The 14,002-nt window shown below is 47.0% G+C and overlaps 1 protein-coding gene across 1 annotated transcript; it reads right to left on the bottom strand.

Moving 5' to 3' along the window:
- Window positions 1–206: 206 nt before the first annotated feature.
- CLDN2 (claudin 2) lies at window positions 207–10,391 on the bottom strand. Its single transcript, XM_058713316.1, has 2 exons — window positions 10,277–10,391; window positions 207–3,080 (listed from the first exon to the last, which is right to left on the bottom strand). Exon 2 carries the CDS (start codon window positions 2,896–2,898, stop codon window positions 2,206–2,208), a length of 693 nt encoding a protein of 230 aa, XP_058569299.1. The 5' UTR covers window positions 2,899–3,080; window positions 10,277–10,391; the 3' UTR covers window positions 207–2,205.
- Between the last annotated feature and the right edge of the window lie 3,611 nt (window positions 10,392–14,002).

The raw sequence follows: 14,002 nt of genomic DNA, 5'->3' as shown, positions 1-14,002 counted from the left end.
CAGTGGAGAGCCTGATGTGGGGCTTGATCCCACTAACTGTGAGAACATGATCTGAGCCAAAATCAAGAGTCAGATGCTTAACCGACTGAGCCAGCTAGGCACCTCAAGAGTAAAACCAGTTTCTATCCCTCCTCCCCTTGGCCCAGTTCTCTCTGTCACATCTGCCCTGTCTGGGCCCCTTTGAATTAATAAAACAGTAACAAAAGTACTCAATCAACCAGTGTTTATTGATCACCTACTATGTGCCCAGCACTTTTACAGATAGTCTGAAGGATACAAAGAGGTCTCAGATATGGCCCCTACCCTCCAAGAGTTTACAATGTAATTGTGAAATCAGATACACACATATGAAAAGATAACTGTCAATCCAAAAAATATGAATAATAAGCATCAAAGAAGCAATATTTACATGTTGAGGGTTGGGGGAAAGAGGGTAGGAGAAGGATGGAGTGGTCAGAAGAGACTCAGTGTAGGAGGTGGTGCTGAGCAAGTTCTCCAGAAATGAGGAAGATGTGGCTAAGTAGAGAGGGCCTTCCAGCTTTGGAGAAGTGCTTAATCACAAGCAAGAAGGTAGAAAGGTGAAAGGCATGTTAGAGACGAGTGAGCCCCTTCTGCTGGCACTGAGGTTTGGGGAGGTGGACTGGAGTTTGTCAAAAGCTGGGTGAGCATGCTTTGGCTGGTGAGGGAAAATGCCTTTGGTCTAGCTGTGACTCCTGTCCCCCACTCCCTCCCCAGGGGAAATGGAACATTCTCACACCTCCGAGCTGAAACTGTGTGCCTGGGAACCATCCTCTACTGTCCCACCTCAACTGAAATCCCAAGGGGCAGCTCAGCTATGGCTTAGATCAGGGCTACAGCTCATTGAGCATTATTGTTCCACGCAGAAGCCCTCAGACACCTTCTAGCAACTCTGAGATGTCTGGTGAAGGATGGTGGGGCCAGCCTGAAGGGTGGCGGGGGGGGGGGGGGCAGGCACCTGATGCTGTGGTCACTCAGAGGCTCTGTACTGTTCTGTGAGGAGACCCCGGGGCACTGATTGCAGACTTCAGGCTGATTGTCCATTAGGGAAGGTGCCTCTCTCTGGCCTGATAGAAACACCCACTGGAGCCACCACACGTGCCCACCCAGCTTCTGAGACCAAAGTTCTTATTCTTTCTTGGGCAGCATCAAGGAGTGGTCTCTTCAGTCCCTCATGACACCCATGCTGTCATCCCCCAGCCAAGAGCCATCTCCAGAAAAACTAGTTTCCCCTTCCTAAGGAGATCACTGTGAAGCACCCATAGTCTTGTTTCTTAGCAGGAGGCCAGGTCAGAGGGAGGCAGGGGCATCAGTGAAAGTTGGGGCTGCAGCTTCTGGGGCAGTTCCTCAAGTGGAGTCAGAGTCTGATGCTGCCTTGAGCTTTCCACCATATCTTTTTTCTTTGTGCTTTCCTCTAGTGGGGGAGCCAGATCCCCAACCCACCACAGGACAGAATTCCAGGAAATGTCCTGGGCAGTGATTTTTTTGGTCCTTGGCTGCCTTCCCTCCCTCTCATCCTGCACCCAGTCATTCTTTGTTCCCTTGGTACAATGGGATGGTTTTATTTCAGTTAATGCACAAACCAGTCTGAACACTGCGGAGTCGTAACAACAGTGGGATGGAGGCTCCAGACCCCATTACTGGCCAGTCAGTTTCTTTGGAGAGAAGCTTGGAAAGTTGGTGAGAGCCATGCCCATAAAAGCCACCACTCTTCCTCCCCCACATCCCCCAGCAATGAGCTAAGAGCCAACAGCCAACCTCAGCCAGAGGGAGGGTCTCTGATCACAGAGAGGATTAGCCAGTGGGATATAATTAGTAGGTTTGGGGATGGATTCCCAGGTAAATCAAAGGGCAGAGGGGAGCTTCTGTGGCATGGCCTAGGGTAGAAGGTGGAGTTTGGAGTTGAGGGTTGAGGACTCCAGGTGGGGAGTGGGTGGTGGGCAAGGTGAAGAAAACAGAAAGGCTGGCTTGGCAAGCATCTTGACAATTCAACCTGCATGCTGTCACACCAGTTCCCATTTCTGCCTTTGCCTGATCCAGTGACCAAAGTCAGTCTATCCTCAGCAGCACTTTCTGACATGGTCCAGTGGCAATGTCCCTTACTTATGGCCCTTGGGGGGGGGGGGTGCTGTCCACTGTTTTTCACAGACCCAGCCACCCCTATCCCCAGCTCTGGCCCCTGGTTCTTCACACATACCCTGTCAGGCTGTAGGAGTTAAACTCACTCTTGACCTTGGGTGGTTGACCAGGTCTTGGAGAGCCCCGAGTTGCAAGGGGCTGGGCCTGATAGGCATCATGGTAGTTGGAGCGATTTCCCTGGAGTGGGCAGGAAAAGCAGAGGATGATTCCAGCTACCAAGGAGAACAGGGAGGAAATAATGCCCAGGTAAAGAGCCTCTCCGATCTCAAATTTCATGCTGTCAGGTACCAGTGGGGAGTAGAAGTCCCGCAGGATCCCGTGAAGATTCCAGGCAACAGGGATGAAGCCCAGGAGGCCTCCAAGGATGAAGAAGACTCCGCCCACCACCGCCAATCTGTCTTTGACTCTGGAGTCCTGGCAGAAGACTGTGCATCTCATGCCCACCACAGAGACGATGCAGGCCAATGAAGAGACTGCACTGGATGTTACCATCATGGCCTGGGCAGCCTGGATGTCAGCAGGCAAGCCTAGAAGCGTGCTATAGATGTCACACTGGGTGATGCCTGTGCTGTGTGTGGCACACTCCATCCAGAGGCCCTTGGAGAAGCCGACTGCCGTCACGATGCTGGTGCCAACGTAGGAGCTGGTTCGCCAGCTGGGGAGCAGCATGGCTACCAGAGTGCCCAGCAACCCCAGGAGGCCCAGGATGTAGCCTACAAGCTGGAAACCAACAGAGGCCATGGCAGACCTCTCAGCAGAAGTGTCTTCAGTACCTGCTCCCTTGCCTTCTGGCTGCAGCTCTCACTCCTTGGATCTTGGCCTTTAATCCCTCATTTCAGAGTGTCTCTACCAGGCTGATTTCTCTCCTCCTTACAAGTGTCTGTGGGTGGCCACAAGCAGGCTCAAGAAGGCATCTAGAAGACCTAAAAAAATCCATAAACCAGATTAAATATTGACCAGAAGCTTATGAGAAACCAGAAAATGCTGGATGCCTTTTGACCTTTGTTATCTTTAGAAATAACACATGAGAAAGAAAAAAAAAAAACTTTGAAAGTGGAGCCAAAATGTCATCGCCTCCTGCGTAGGCACATGCCTTAGGTTGGCAGCCAGACAAAGCCAAGAGCCAGACGGGTGACTCTTTTCTGAGAAGGTAGTGGTGGAAGTGGCGGTTGTGCTGGACGCGTTAGCTCCAGGTCAGGCTGTTCGCTGGCACAGTTCTGTATCCAAAGCTGCTGTTTAATGCATTGCCCAGCAACAGTGCCACAGGGCCCCTCAGTTGCAGACTGAGGCCAAATTCCAGGAGACTGGAACAGGAGGAACAGGTCCTAAGATATAGCTTTGGACTTCAGGTTATTAGAGGCCTCTTAGATATCCAGGGGCCTAGAGGGCAGTGGTCTAACCCTGAGTCATCCTTCCCAAGGAGAAAATCTACTCCAGGGCATGTTGGGGTAAGCAAAAAACACTTCTGTCCACACTCTGAGAGTTTAGGTCCTCCCAACCCTGCCCAAATTCCCTCTGCAAGCCAGCCTAAGTAAGGCCTCCTGCATGTATAACACACTCAGACATTTCCTACATGCTCTCTTAATAGATCCCCTTACCAGGTCTGGCCTCTCAGAAAATGTGGAAAGATTCTGGAGCAAAGGTTGTGCCAAGGCCTAAGGGGAGCCCTAAAATTCCCTAGGCTATCTTCTAGGGGCACTAGGATAAACAGAGGAAAGGGGAACTATTCTACAATGGAGGACTTTGAAGGAAGAAAACATCTGAGCCAGTCCTTTAGAATCTCAGAGCTATCTAGGATTTTTCAGTGCTCAAGGTGCAAGCCCCCACACTCTTGCCAAGGTTCAAGACCCTGAGGGTCAAGGGCACATCCTTTTCCCCATTCTCTACAAGACCTTCCAGCCCACTCACTTTTCAGCCCCCCTAATCTGGCTATTCCATTTTAACCTTCTTCAAGATTTCTCTTTTCCTAATCATCTCTTAAATTCAAGTATTCCTCAGAAGTCCATTCCTTTCTCAAACAGCACTCCATCCCTGAGCAAGTGTCCCATGACTTCATCTTAAATGGACTTAATCCACCCCATGACTTGATCTCCAACCTAGCAATTGGCACTTCCAATTCTGAATTTCCATCATAGATCTTCCTCCTGGGCTTCAAGACTGGCAGAGCAATCACATATTTAAATATCCACTTGGGGGGCGCCTCGGTGGCTCAGTCGGTTAAGCGTCCGACTTCAGCTCAGGTCATGATCTTGCGGTCCGTGAGTTCAAGCCCCGTATCCGGCTCTGTGCTGACAGCTCAGAGCCTGGAGCCTGTTTCGGATTCTGTGTCTCCCTCTCTCTCTGACCCTTCCCCATTCATGTTCTGTCTCTCTCTGTCTCAAAAATAAATAAATGTTAAGAAAAAATTTAAATGTCCATTTGGAAATGCTATACGCACCTCAAATTTGACATGTTCAAAAGAGAACTCATCACCTCTCCTATCTCACTCTTCCCCAAACAGTTCTTCCCTGGGTCCCCTGTGATCACTGAATGATACATCTATTCATCCCCTTGCACCAGACTAAAATCTTGGGAGTTATTCTTGATGCCTTTCATGCTTATTCATCACCTTCCATGGTCAATGTGTCACCAACTCTACCTCTTGCAATACCTCAAATCAATGGTACCCTTCTCCCTATCGCTACTGCTACTTGCCCAAATCAGTGCTTCATCATCCTCTCTCCCCCAGAATATAGCAATGACTTCCTAACTTGTCTTATTTCTAATCTTGTCTCATACAATTCACTCTCCACGTTGCTAAGGTGATCTTTCAACACATTAATCTGATCAAGTGTCTACATAAAGCATTCTGGTGGCTCCCCATTGGCTAAAGGATAAAGTCCAGACTTGTTTGTACTCTATGACCTCTCAAGTTTCATCTCTTGCCATTTCCCTCCTCATATTCTTGCTGAACTAAATTACTTTCAGTTCCTCAATCATGTCATGTTGTCTTTTGCTTCCAAACCTGACTGCAGGCTGTTCCTTCTATGCAGGATGCCTGGCATTCTTCTCTCTCTGTGTAGTGACTTCTCTCTGTTTAGGGTTCAACTCATATACCTCTTCCTCTAGCTTGGAACAAGTGCCACTTCTCCATGTTCTTGCAGCATTTTGTGTTTACTTACCTCCAACGTAGTAGTAGTAGTAGTAGTAACAGTAATAATGATAGCAACACTTACATAGTGTTTCTGATGTGACCATTATAAGCACTTTATACAGTTAACTCAATCATCACAACAACTTTTTGTGGTAGGTACTAATAATCATGTTGTATAGATGAGAAAACAGCTACAAATAGTAGTTATTACACTGTATTTCAGTTTCCTTCTTAAATCTGTGTTCTTCCCCACTATTATGTGAGCTACTTGAGGGCAAGGACTGTATCTTATTCATCTGTGTATCTCAGGTGACTTGCATAGTACATTACTCAGAACAGATGTTAACAAATCTCTTCTTAATGAGTGGATGAAAGTGATAAAGAGGTTTGAGGGACTATAAGATATGGACTTTCTAAATGAGCCAATGACACTTCAGTGTAAGGGACTAGAGCTGCCTGCTGTTGGGAAAAAAGGTTGAGAGAGGGAATCAGAGGAAGGAGGGAAATGGAGAGACAGAGAGATAGAGAGACAGAGAGAGAAACACAGAAGAGAGCCAGAAAGGGAGAGAGAGAAAAAAACAGAGACAGAGACACATAGAGAAAGAGAGCCAGAGAGAGAGACAGATAAAGAAAGAGAAACAGAGACAGAATTTCATCATTTTCTCTGTGTATGCATTTGCCAAATATCTTGTCTCTTCAAATTCTAAACCACCTGAGGGAGGAAATATACTTATTAATTATTGAATATTTTAAACATATATTAAAAGTCTGTTGTGCCTCTGCAGCATCGGGTGCAGAGATGACAGTCAATACTCTTCATCAGTGATGAGTATGACAAGGCCAATGTTGATGCAAAGCAGCGTGGAGTGGAGGAGGGGGCACTACACAGTTGATGGGATGGGGAGGGAAATCTAGTTTGAATCTCAGCTCTGGCACTTACCAACTGCACAGGTCCTTTCCACGCATTGGTGTTGTTACTACTAAGCTGGCACAACTCTACCCTATCCTGATCATGACTGTGCATCTCAGTGGGGCTTTCAGTGTTCTCTGGAAGTCCTTTTACTTCTCCCTGCTGAGCATCTCCTGGTGACTACTTCAAATATTTAGCACTTTCTTTGAGCTCCCTATCTGACCTCCTCCCTCTGCAGCTCTTACCCTGTCCTCATCATTTTCTTGCCATCAAGATTCCTAAACAAGCCATTTAATGTTGATGTCTCTCTTCTTCCCCATCCCACCAAATGCCCAACCCTCTGCAGCCTGGCTTCTGCCATTTGCCCCCTGCTGAAACTAAGGTTACCAACAATCATATTGTTCCCAGACCCAACAGTCATCTTTCCGTCATCTCACTTTGTCCCTCTCCTTCATAGAACTGTCCTCTCCCTTGTCTTCTGTAATACCCCTCCCAGTTTTCCTTGCCCCTCAAAATGATTCTTCTAAGTCTTCTTCATAAGTTTTTTTTTCTTGTGCCCACTGTATAAATCTGACTATTCCCTCCAGGGTTTCATCTGGACTTCTAGACTTCTCTTTCTTATTCTTCACATTCTCTAAGGGTGGTCTCATCATTCCGTCTCTATGCCAGTGACTCCTGAATCCATACCCCTTGCACAGATCTCTCTCCTGAACTCAAGATTTGTATAATCAACTGCATTTTGATTGACCCCATCTGAATGTTTTAATGGCACCTCAAACTCAACATTTGCAAATCTAAAATCATCTGCTCTCTTCTTCCTCCACCTTCAAACTATTCCTCACACAGAGTTCCCTATCTCACTAGGAGCATCCCTCATCCAGCAACACAAGCCAGTCATCCTTGATTCCTCCCCTCTTCTTGACATGTAATCAGTTATAAAGTCCTATAAGATTTACCTTCAAAATATGTTCTGAATGCATCCACTTGTCTCCATCTCCACTACCTAAACTTTAGTTCAAACCATGCAGCTGTTATCTCTTGTCCATCTGGAAATCTCATAGACACCTCAGACTGGTTTCTCTAATTCCACTTCTGCAATCAATTATCCATCCAGTAGCCACCGATCTTTCTAAAATGGAAATCTAATCCTAAGTGCCACTCCACCCCTTTGCCATGCTTTAAAAACTTCAGGGCCTCTTAATTGCTTTGAAGATTAAGTTTAAACTCTCTAGCACAGGAAACCAGGAAAGCTCTCCATTGTCTGGCTTCTGGTTTTTTCAGTCTCATTTCCCATCAGTTACCTCCAACCTCATGTTTTATGTTTACACACACACACCTAATCCAGCCATACCTGAACATGTGACTTCTCTGAATTTGCCTTTCTGTCTGTTTCTAAGCCCTGAAGTATGCTATTCTACCATCCAACATTTGCTTGGCTAATCTCTGGTCATGTTTCAGTACTCATCCTCTCTTTGAAACCTTCCTTGAACTCCCTCTTCCAACCCAAGCTAGCTTAAATACTTTTCCTTTGTATCTCCTAGCTATATGCGGGTTTTCAGTGAGTGTTGGTGAGCTACCTTGAGGTTTTTAGGGAGCAGACCCCCTGCTGTTCTGGGAAGCTCTCCTGCTTTAGCCTTCCTGGGATGGTGGCAGAGGAGACAAGCTTTGGTTTCCCATGAAAGTCAGGAGTGTCCCCAAGAGGAGCGCTTCTCCCCAGAGTCAGTCCTGACCTGGTAAGCATAAGTAGAAGTAGATTGGGGTGGGGGAAGACAGATTTTTTAATAATGCCACCCCTGAGGTTTGGAATCTCTAGAGTCTGATTTGGCATGGCTGGGCAAGAGGAAGAACCAGTGGTTGGGCTTATTCAATTGGGAGAAATGGCCGAGAGGAGGTCAGCTTTCAGTCAGGGTCAGGAAAGCAGGGATGGACAAAACAGCGGGTGGTTGGATAGTGCGCCAATCACCTGTGTTTATGTGATGAGCAGTCGATGATTTAGAGGAAGAGTCTTTACCTGAGAATCAAAAGACTAACTTCTAGTCTCGGTTCTGCCTGGAACCTGTTGAAGAATTCCCCTAACTTCTCCAGGCGCAAGTTTGCTCATCTCCAAGGTTTTGAGTCTCAATTAAGGTAATGGGGACAGGAAACCACTTGGACAAATATAGAAGACTGAACAGCTGTTATTAGAAGCAGACATCTTTAAAGGAAACTCCTCTCTCTGAGGGATCCTCCTTGAAGTCAAGCCCTGGCTGCTTTGGAGAAACAGAAAACTCTAGGCCTTGCCAGGTGAATTTGTCTTCTGGGCATGAGACCAACACACTCCATGGCCCAAAGGCTGGGAAAGAAAGCTTCATTTAGGATCGTTACCTAATCTTGCTTAGGGGAGGGATTGGAACTGCTGGAGAGGATTAGGAAGGTCAAGACTGACAGCAGCTCCTGAATTAACCCCTTCTTGCCTGGGTACTTGCCCTGCCTTTCAACAGTCCTTGACCCAAGAGCCTTGTGTATGGCACCTCTTCTTTGGGCTCCCATAAGATTGAGCAAAATAAGACAGGTGGGGTTCTCAGGCTCAAGGAAGAAGCTGAAGTAGTGTCCTGGGGGTGGTGGTGGTGGTGGTGGTGATGAAGGCCACCACAGCCCTCTTAGGCCAGTCAGTCTCCTTTCTACATCCCTTGATCTGACAGCCCCTCTCAGGAATCTGAGACCCTTGCTCTCCTCTCTGCACCTCATCCCCAGCTGCTGAGGGCTCTAGTAAGAGGCAAAGCCATTATTCTGAAGCCTTCTTTCTGCAAAGTGTGTCCTCAGAGCAGTTCACCTTTCCTTCTGCATCAGTTTTGGGTGACAGCTCAGGGAACTACAACTGGATTGAGAGATTTTCTAATTGCTTTAAAAAGAAGTTCATTTTTGTCCTGACTGCCAAAGGAAAACACTCTTACTCTGCAGTGCTAGAAAACACAGAAAGGCAGGACTTAGAAAACCGACATCATCTACAATCTCTCTAGCTATAAACGCAGTTAGTTTTGTTTCCACCTCCATTTTCAAAGAGGAAGAGAGGATAATGCCTAAGTCCAAAGAAGAAATTTCTTTTTTTATTGAGATCAAACAGGCATATAATATTGTGTTGATTTCATGTGTACAACATAATGATTTAATATATGCATATATTGCAAAATGATCACGACAATAAGTTTAGTTAATATCCGTCACCACACATAGCTACCAATTGATTTTCTTTCAATGAGAACTTTTAGGATCCACTCTCTTAGCAACCTTCAAATATACCATACAGTATTGTTGGCTACTGTCACCGCACTGTGCATTACATCCCCAGGATTTCTGTATCTTCTAGCTGGAAGTTTGCACCTTTTGACTCCCTTCACCCATTTCGCCCACCCCACCTCTGACAACCACCAGTCTGTTCTCTGTACCGATGAGCTTAGGGTTTTGTTTTGTTTTGTTTTTTCGGATTCCACATATAGGTGAGCTCATCCAGTATTTGGTGTCTCTGACTTACCTCATTTAGCATCCTGCTTTCATGGCCCATCCATTTTGTTACAAATGGCAGGATTTCCTCCAAAGGAGTCTCTGACAGACTTTATAGACCAGTGGGGGAGAGTTATTTAAGAGACTGATGGGGAGACTTTATGACTTCACTCAGAAATCCACCTTCTGCTGACTCCCCAAAGCTTCAGGCAGAAGAAGGCACTGAAGCTGGATGTGAGACTGTGTTCCTCCCAGTCCTCCTCTGCCCTCTACGGTTGGGCACAAGGGTAAGTTGTAGCTCCTTTCCTCCCATATTGGTATCTCAGTCCTTGTGCCCTTGAACACTCCATTCAGAAATTAGTATCTGATTTGGAGAGTGCTTCCTCTGGCCCTGTAATTTCAAACACTGGAAACTTTGAGGAAATAAATACTACCAACCCAGGTGTGCACCTGACTTATCCCTCCTGTGCCCTTCCCTCGGAAACCCAAGGTGGCCCAGCCTGGCAATACCATGGGCCAAGATGGTAGCAAGTAGGTAGCAAGAGCCCATGGGTGAATTTAAAAGGCAGCAAATAAATCAGAATTGAGACACTTACAAAGCAGTTCTTTTGCAGAGCCTTGAAGGGGCTGTAATGATCCTGGAGAGGGAGGAAAGTGTCCTGATGGAGGGGAGCAAGGTGCAAAGGGCCCCAGGCTGAGGTGATAAAGGATTTCTAATTGTTAGCCACAGCTTTGCAAAATCAATCTGCAAATCTCAGCTTTGGGTCAGAGACTTATTACAGATCAGAATTAAACCCCTGCAGTCTGCGGAAGATTGAGGTGCTTAAAAAAAAATTTGGTGAGTTTTGTGTTTTTCCTGTCAAAAACTCCAGCTGGGCTTTTGTGTGGTGACCTCCTGTGAGCCCAGGAGAGGCCTTGCGGGGAGAGAGGTTTGGCCTAAGGAGGAATTTGGAACATTCCAGCTTTGGGGGTGGGGAAAAGAGGGGGCTCTGCTAGGCCCATCAGTTGTCCCTGGCTATGGGCCCTGAGACCCAGCAGGAAGTAAGCGTCATAAACACAGGTCTGGTGAGCTAGTGCCCATTAAGCCCTGCACTGGGTCCAGCCCTGCGGACTCTTCCACCCAGCTTTATTCTCTAGCAAACTCCCAGCCCTGCCCCATCCCTGAGGTTGACCCCAGTGTGCAAAGACAAACACATGGACTGTGGGTTTAGGCTTTAGTGGGTTCAAAAGAGTGGTGTCCCACGAGGTGGAACTGAAGTAGTTACCATGGGCCTCCGCTTTGTACTATACACAGCAGTACCAAACCCCATGCCATTTGAGTATCTTAAAAGTTCTGTGGAGTGAAGTGCTGTGATTGGGTTTCCTCTCCAAATGAAACACTCACAAAAAGGCTTTTATGTTTTGTTTTGTTTTGTTTTTCTGATTAGAAACATAGTAGATGTGCAGCACCTGGGTGGCTCAGTCAGTTAAGCATCCGACTTCAGCTCAGGTCATGATCTCACAGTTTATGAGTTCGAGCCCCGTGTCAGACTCTGTGCTGACAGCTCAGAGCCTCGAGGCTGCTTCAGATTCTGTGTCTTCCTCTCTCTGACCCTCCCCTTCTCACACTGTCTCTCTCTCTCTCACTCAAAAATAATAATACTAAATAAGAAACATACTAGATGTTATTGCAAATAATTCAGAAAATAAAGTATAAAGAAGAAAATAGAGGTCCTCATAATACCACCGGCAAAGGACATACTGTTAATCACTTTAACATTTTGATGTACTGTAGAAGAGATGAATAGAAACATTCATACAAAGTTGAATCACATCATACCCTACAATTCTGTAACCTTGTATCATTTCTAATGAATGTAATGATATGGCCTGGCCTTATTTCCATGTCAGTTAAACAACAGACCTGCATCATTCATCATGGCCCCATCTTATTCTGCTATATGGAAATACAATTTATGTAACCATTCTCTAGTGACATTTTGGTTATTTCCAGGTTTTTACTATAACCTAACATCTTTGCACATGCTACTAAAGGCTTTAAAGGCTCATACAACATATTTCAAAAGCAGGGCAGCCATTACTATTTGCAGACGAGAAAGTCTAGGCCCAATGAGATGAAATGAATGAATGAATCACCCAGCATCCCAAGTTGAGCAGTAATAATTAGACCTGGAATCTAGGTCCCTAGATGTCTGTTCAGTAAACTGCACTGATGCTCTCCCAAAGATTCCTATGTAAATATGATAAGGTTAGTTGTCACTATTCATTGAACACTTTCTGAGTGTCAGGCCTTCTGCTGAGGGTTTTCATACATGTTGTCTCACTGAGCTACTGCAGAGCTGAGGCAGGCCTGGGCACCAAATCCAGCCAGCTCTGGCCCTTGACTCTTAATTATTATGCTGTACTCCATTTTTGAAGTAATATCAAAGCAAACAGATTTGTTGTCCAGTGTGAATTCAGTGAAGCAAATCAGAAATCATCATCTTTCCCAAGGTGGCCCGGAACTGGATTGCAGATACACCTGGGATACTACCCGCTCCCTGCCAGCAGTGCTCCAGAGCAGGGTCTCTCCAGGGTGCTACCCCTTGGCAGGCTGGAACCGGCTAAAAGGGAAGCCAAAACTCCAAATGGAGAGGGAGTTCCGGAAGATGGCGGCGTAGGAGGATGCTGGGCTCACCGCGCGTCCTGCTGATCACTTAGATTCCACCTACACCTGCCTAAATAACCCAGAAAACCGACAGAGGATTAGCAGAACGGAGTCTCGAGAGCCAAGCGCAGACGAGAGGCCCACGGAAGAGGGTAGGAAGGGCGGCGAGGCGGTGCGCGCTCCGCAGACTAGCGGGAGGGAGCCGGGGCGGAGGGGCGGCTCGCAGGCCAAGCAGAGCCCCCGAGTCTGGCTGGCAAAAGCGGAGGGGCCGGAAGGACTGTGTTCCGACAGCAAGCGCGACTTAGCGTCTGGGAGGTCAGAAGTTAACAGCTCTGCTCAGAAAGCAGGAAGGCTTGAGGACAAAGGGAGGGAGAGCTGCTGTGCCCCACAGATGACAGAGCTCAGTTTGGTGGGGAACAAAGGCGCTCGCCAGCGCCATCTCCCCCGCCCATCCCACAGCCAAAATCCCAAAGGGAACCAGTTCCTGCCAGGGAACTTGCTCGCTCCACGCAAACACCCAACTCTGTGCTTCTGTGGAGCCAAACCTCCGGCAGCGGATCTGACACCCTCCCGCTGCCACAGGGCCCCTCCTGAAGTGGATCACCTAAGGAGAAGCGAGCTAAGCCTGCCCCTCCCGCCCTCGTGCACCTTGCCTACCCACCCCAGCTAATACGCCAGCTCCCCAGCACCACAAGCCTGGCAGTGTGCAAGTAGCCCAGACAGGCCACGCCACCCCACAGTGAATCCTGCCCCTAGGAGAGGGGAAGAGAAGGCACACACCAGTCTGACTGTGGCCCCAGCGGTGGGCTGGGGGCAGACATCAGGTCGGACTGCGGCTCCGCCCACCAACTCCAGTTATACACCACAGCACAGGAGAAGTGCCCTGCAGGTCCTCACCACTCCAGGGACTATCCAAAATGACCAAACGGAAGAATTCCCCTCAGAAGAATCTCCAGGAAATAACAACAGCTAATGAACTGATCAAAAAGGATTTAAATAATATAACAGGAAGTGAATTTAGAATAATAGTCATAAAATTAATCGCTGGGCTTGAAAACAGTATACAGGACAGCAGAGAATCTCTTGCCACAGAGATCAAGGGACTAAGGAACAGTCACGAGGAGCTGAAAAACGCTTTAAACGAAATGCAAAACAAAATGGAAACCACGACGGCTCGGATTGAAGAGGCAGAGGAGAGAATAGGTTAACTAGAAGATAAAGTTATGGAGAAAGAGGAAGCTGAAAGAAAGAGAGATAAAAAAATCCAGGAGCATGAGGGGAAAATTAGAGAACTAAGTGATACACTAAAAAGAAATAATATACGCATAATTGGTATCCCAGAGGAGGAAGAGAGAGGGAAAGGTGCTGAAGGGGTACTTGAAGAAATTATAGCTGAGAACTTCCCTGAACTGGGGAAGGAAAAAGGCATTGAAATCCAAGAGGCACAGAGAACTCCCTTCAGACGTAACTTGAATCGATCTTCTGCACGACATATCATAGTGAAACTGGCAAAATACAAGGATAAAGAGAAAATTCTGAAAGCAGCAAGGGATAAACGTGCCCTCACATATAAAGGGAGACCTATAAGACTCGTGACTGATCTCTCTTTTGAAACTTGGCAGGCCAGAAAGGATTGGCACGAGATCTTCAGTGTGCTAAACAGAAAAAACTATGC

Source organism: Neofelis nebulosa, chromosome X, assembly GCF_028018385.1.
Source record: "Neofelis nebulosa isolate mNeoNeb1 chromosome X, mNeoNeb1.pri, whole genome shotgun sequence".
Classification (NCBI taxonomy): Eukaryota; Metazoa; Chordata; class Mammalia; order Carnivora; family Felidae; genus Neofelis; species Neofelis nebulosa.
Note: the sequence above shows the minus strand (reverse complement) of the source record. Positions and strands in the feature narration are given on the sequence as shown.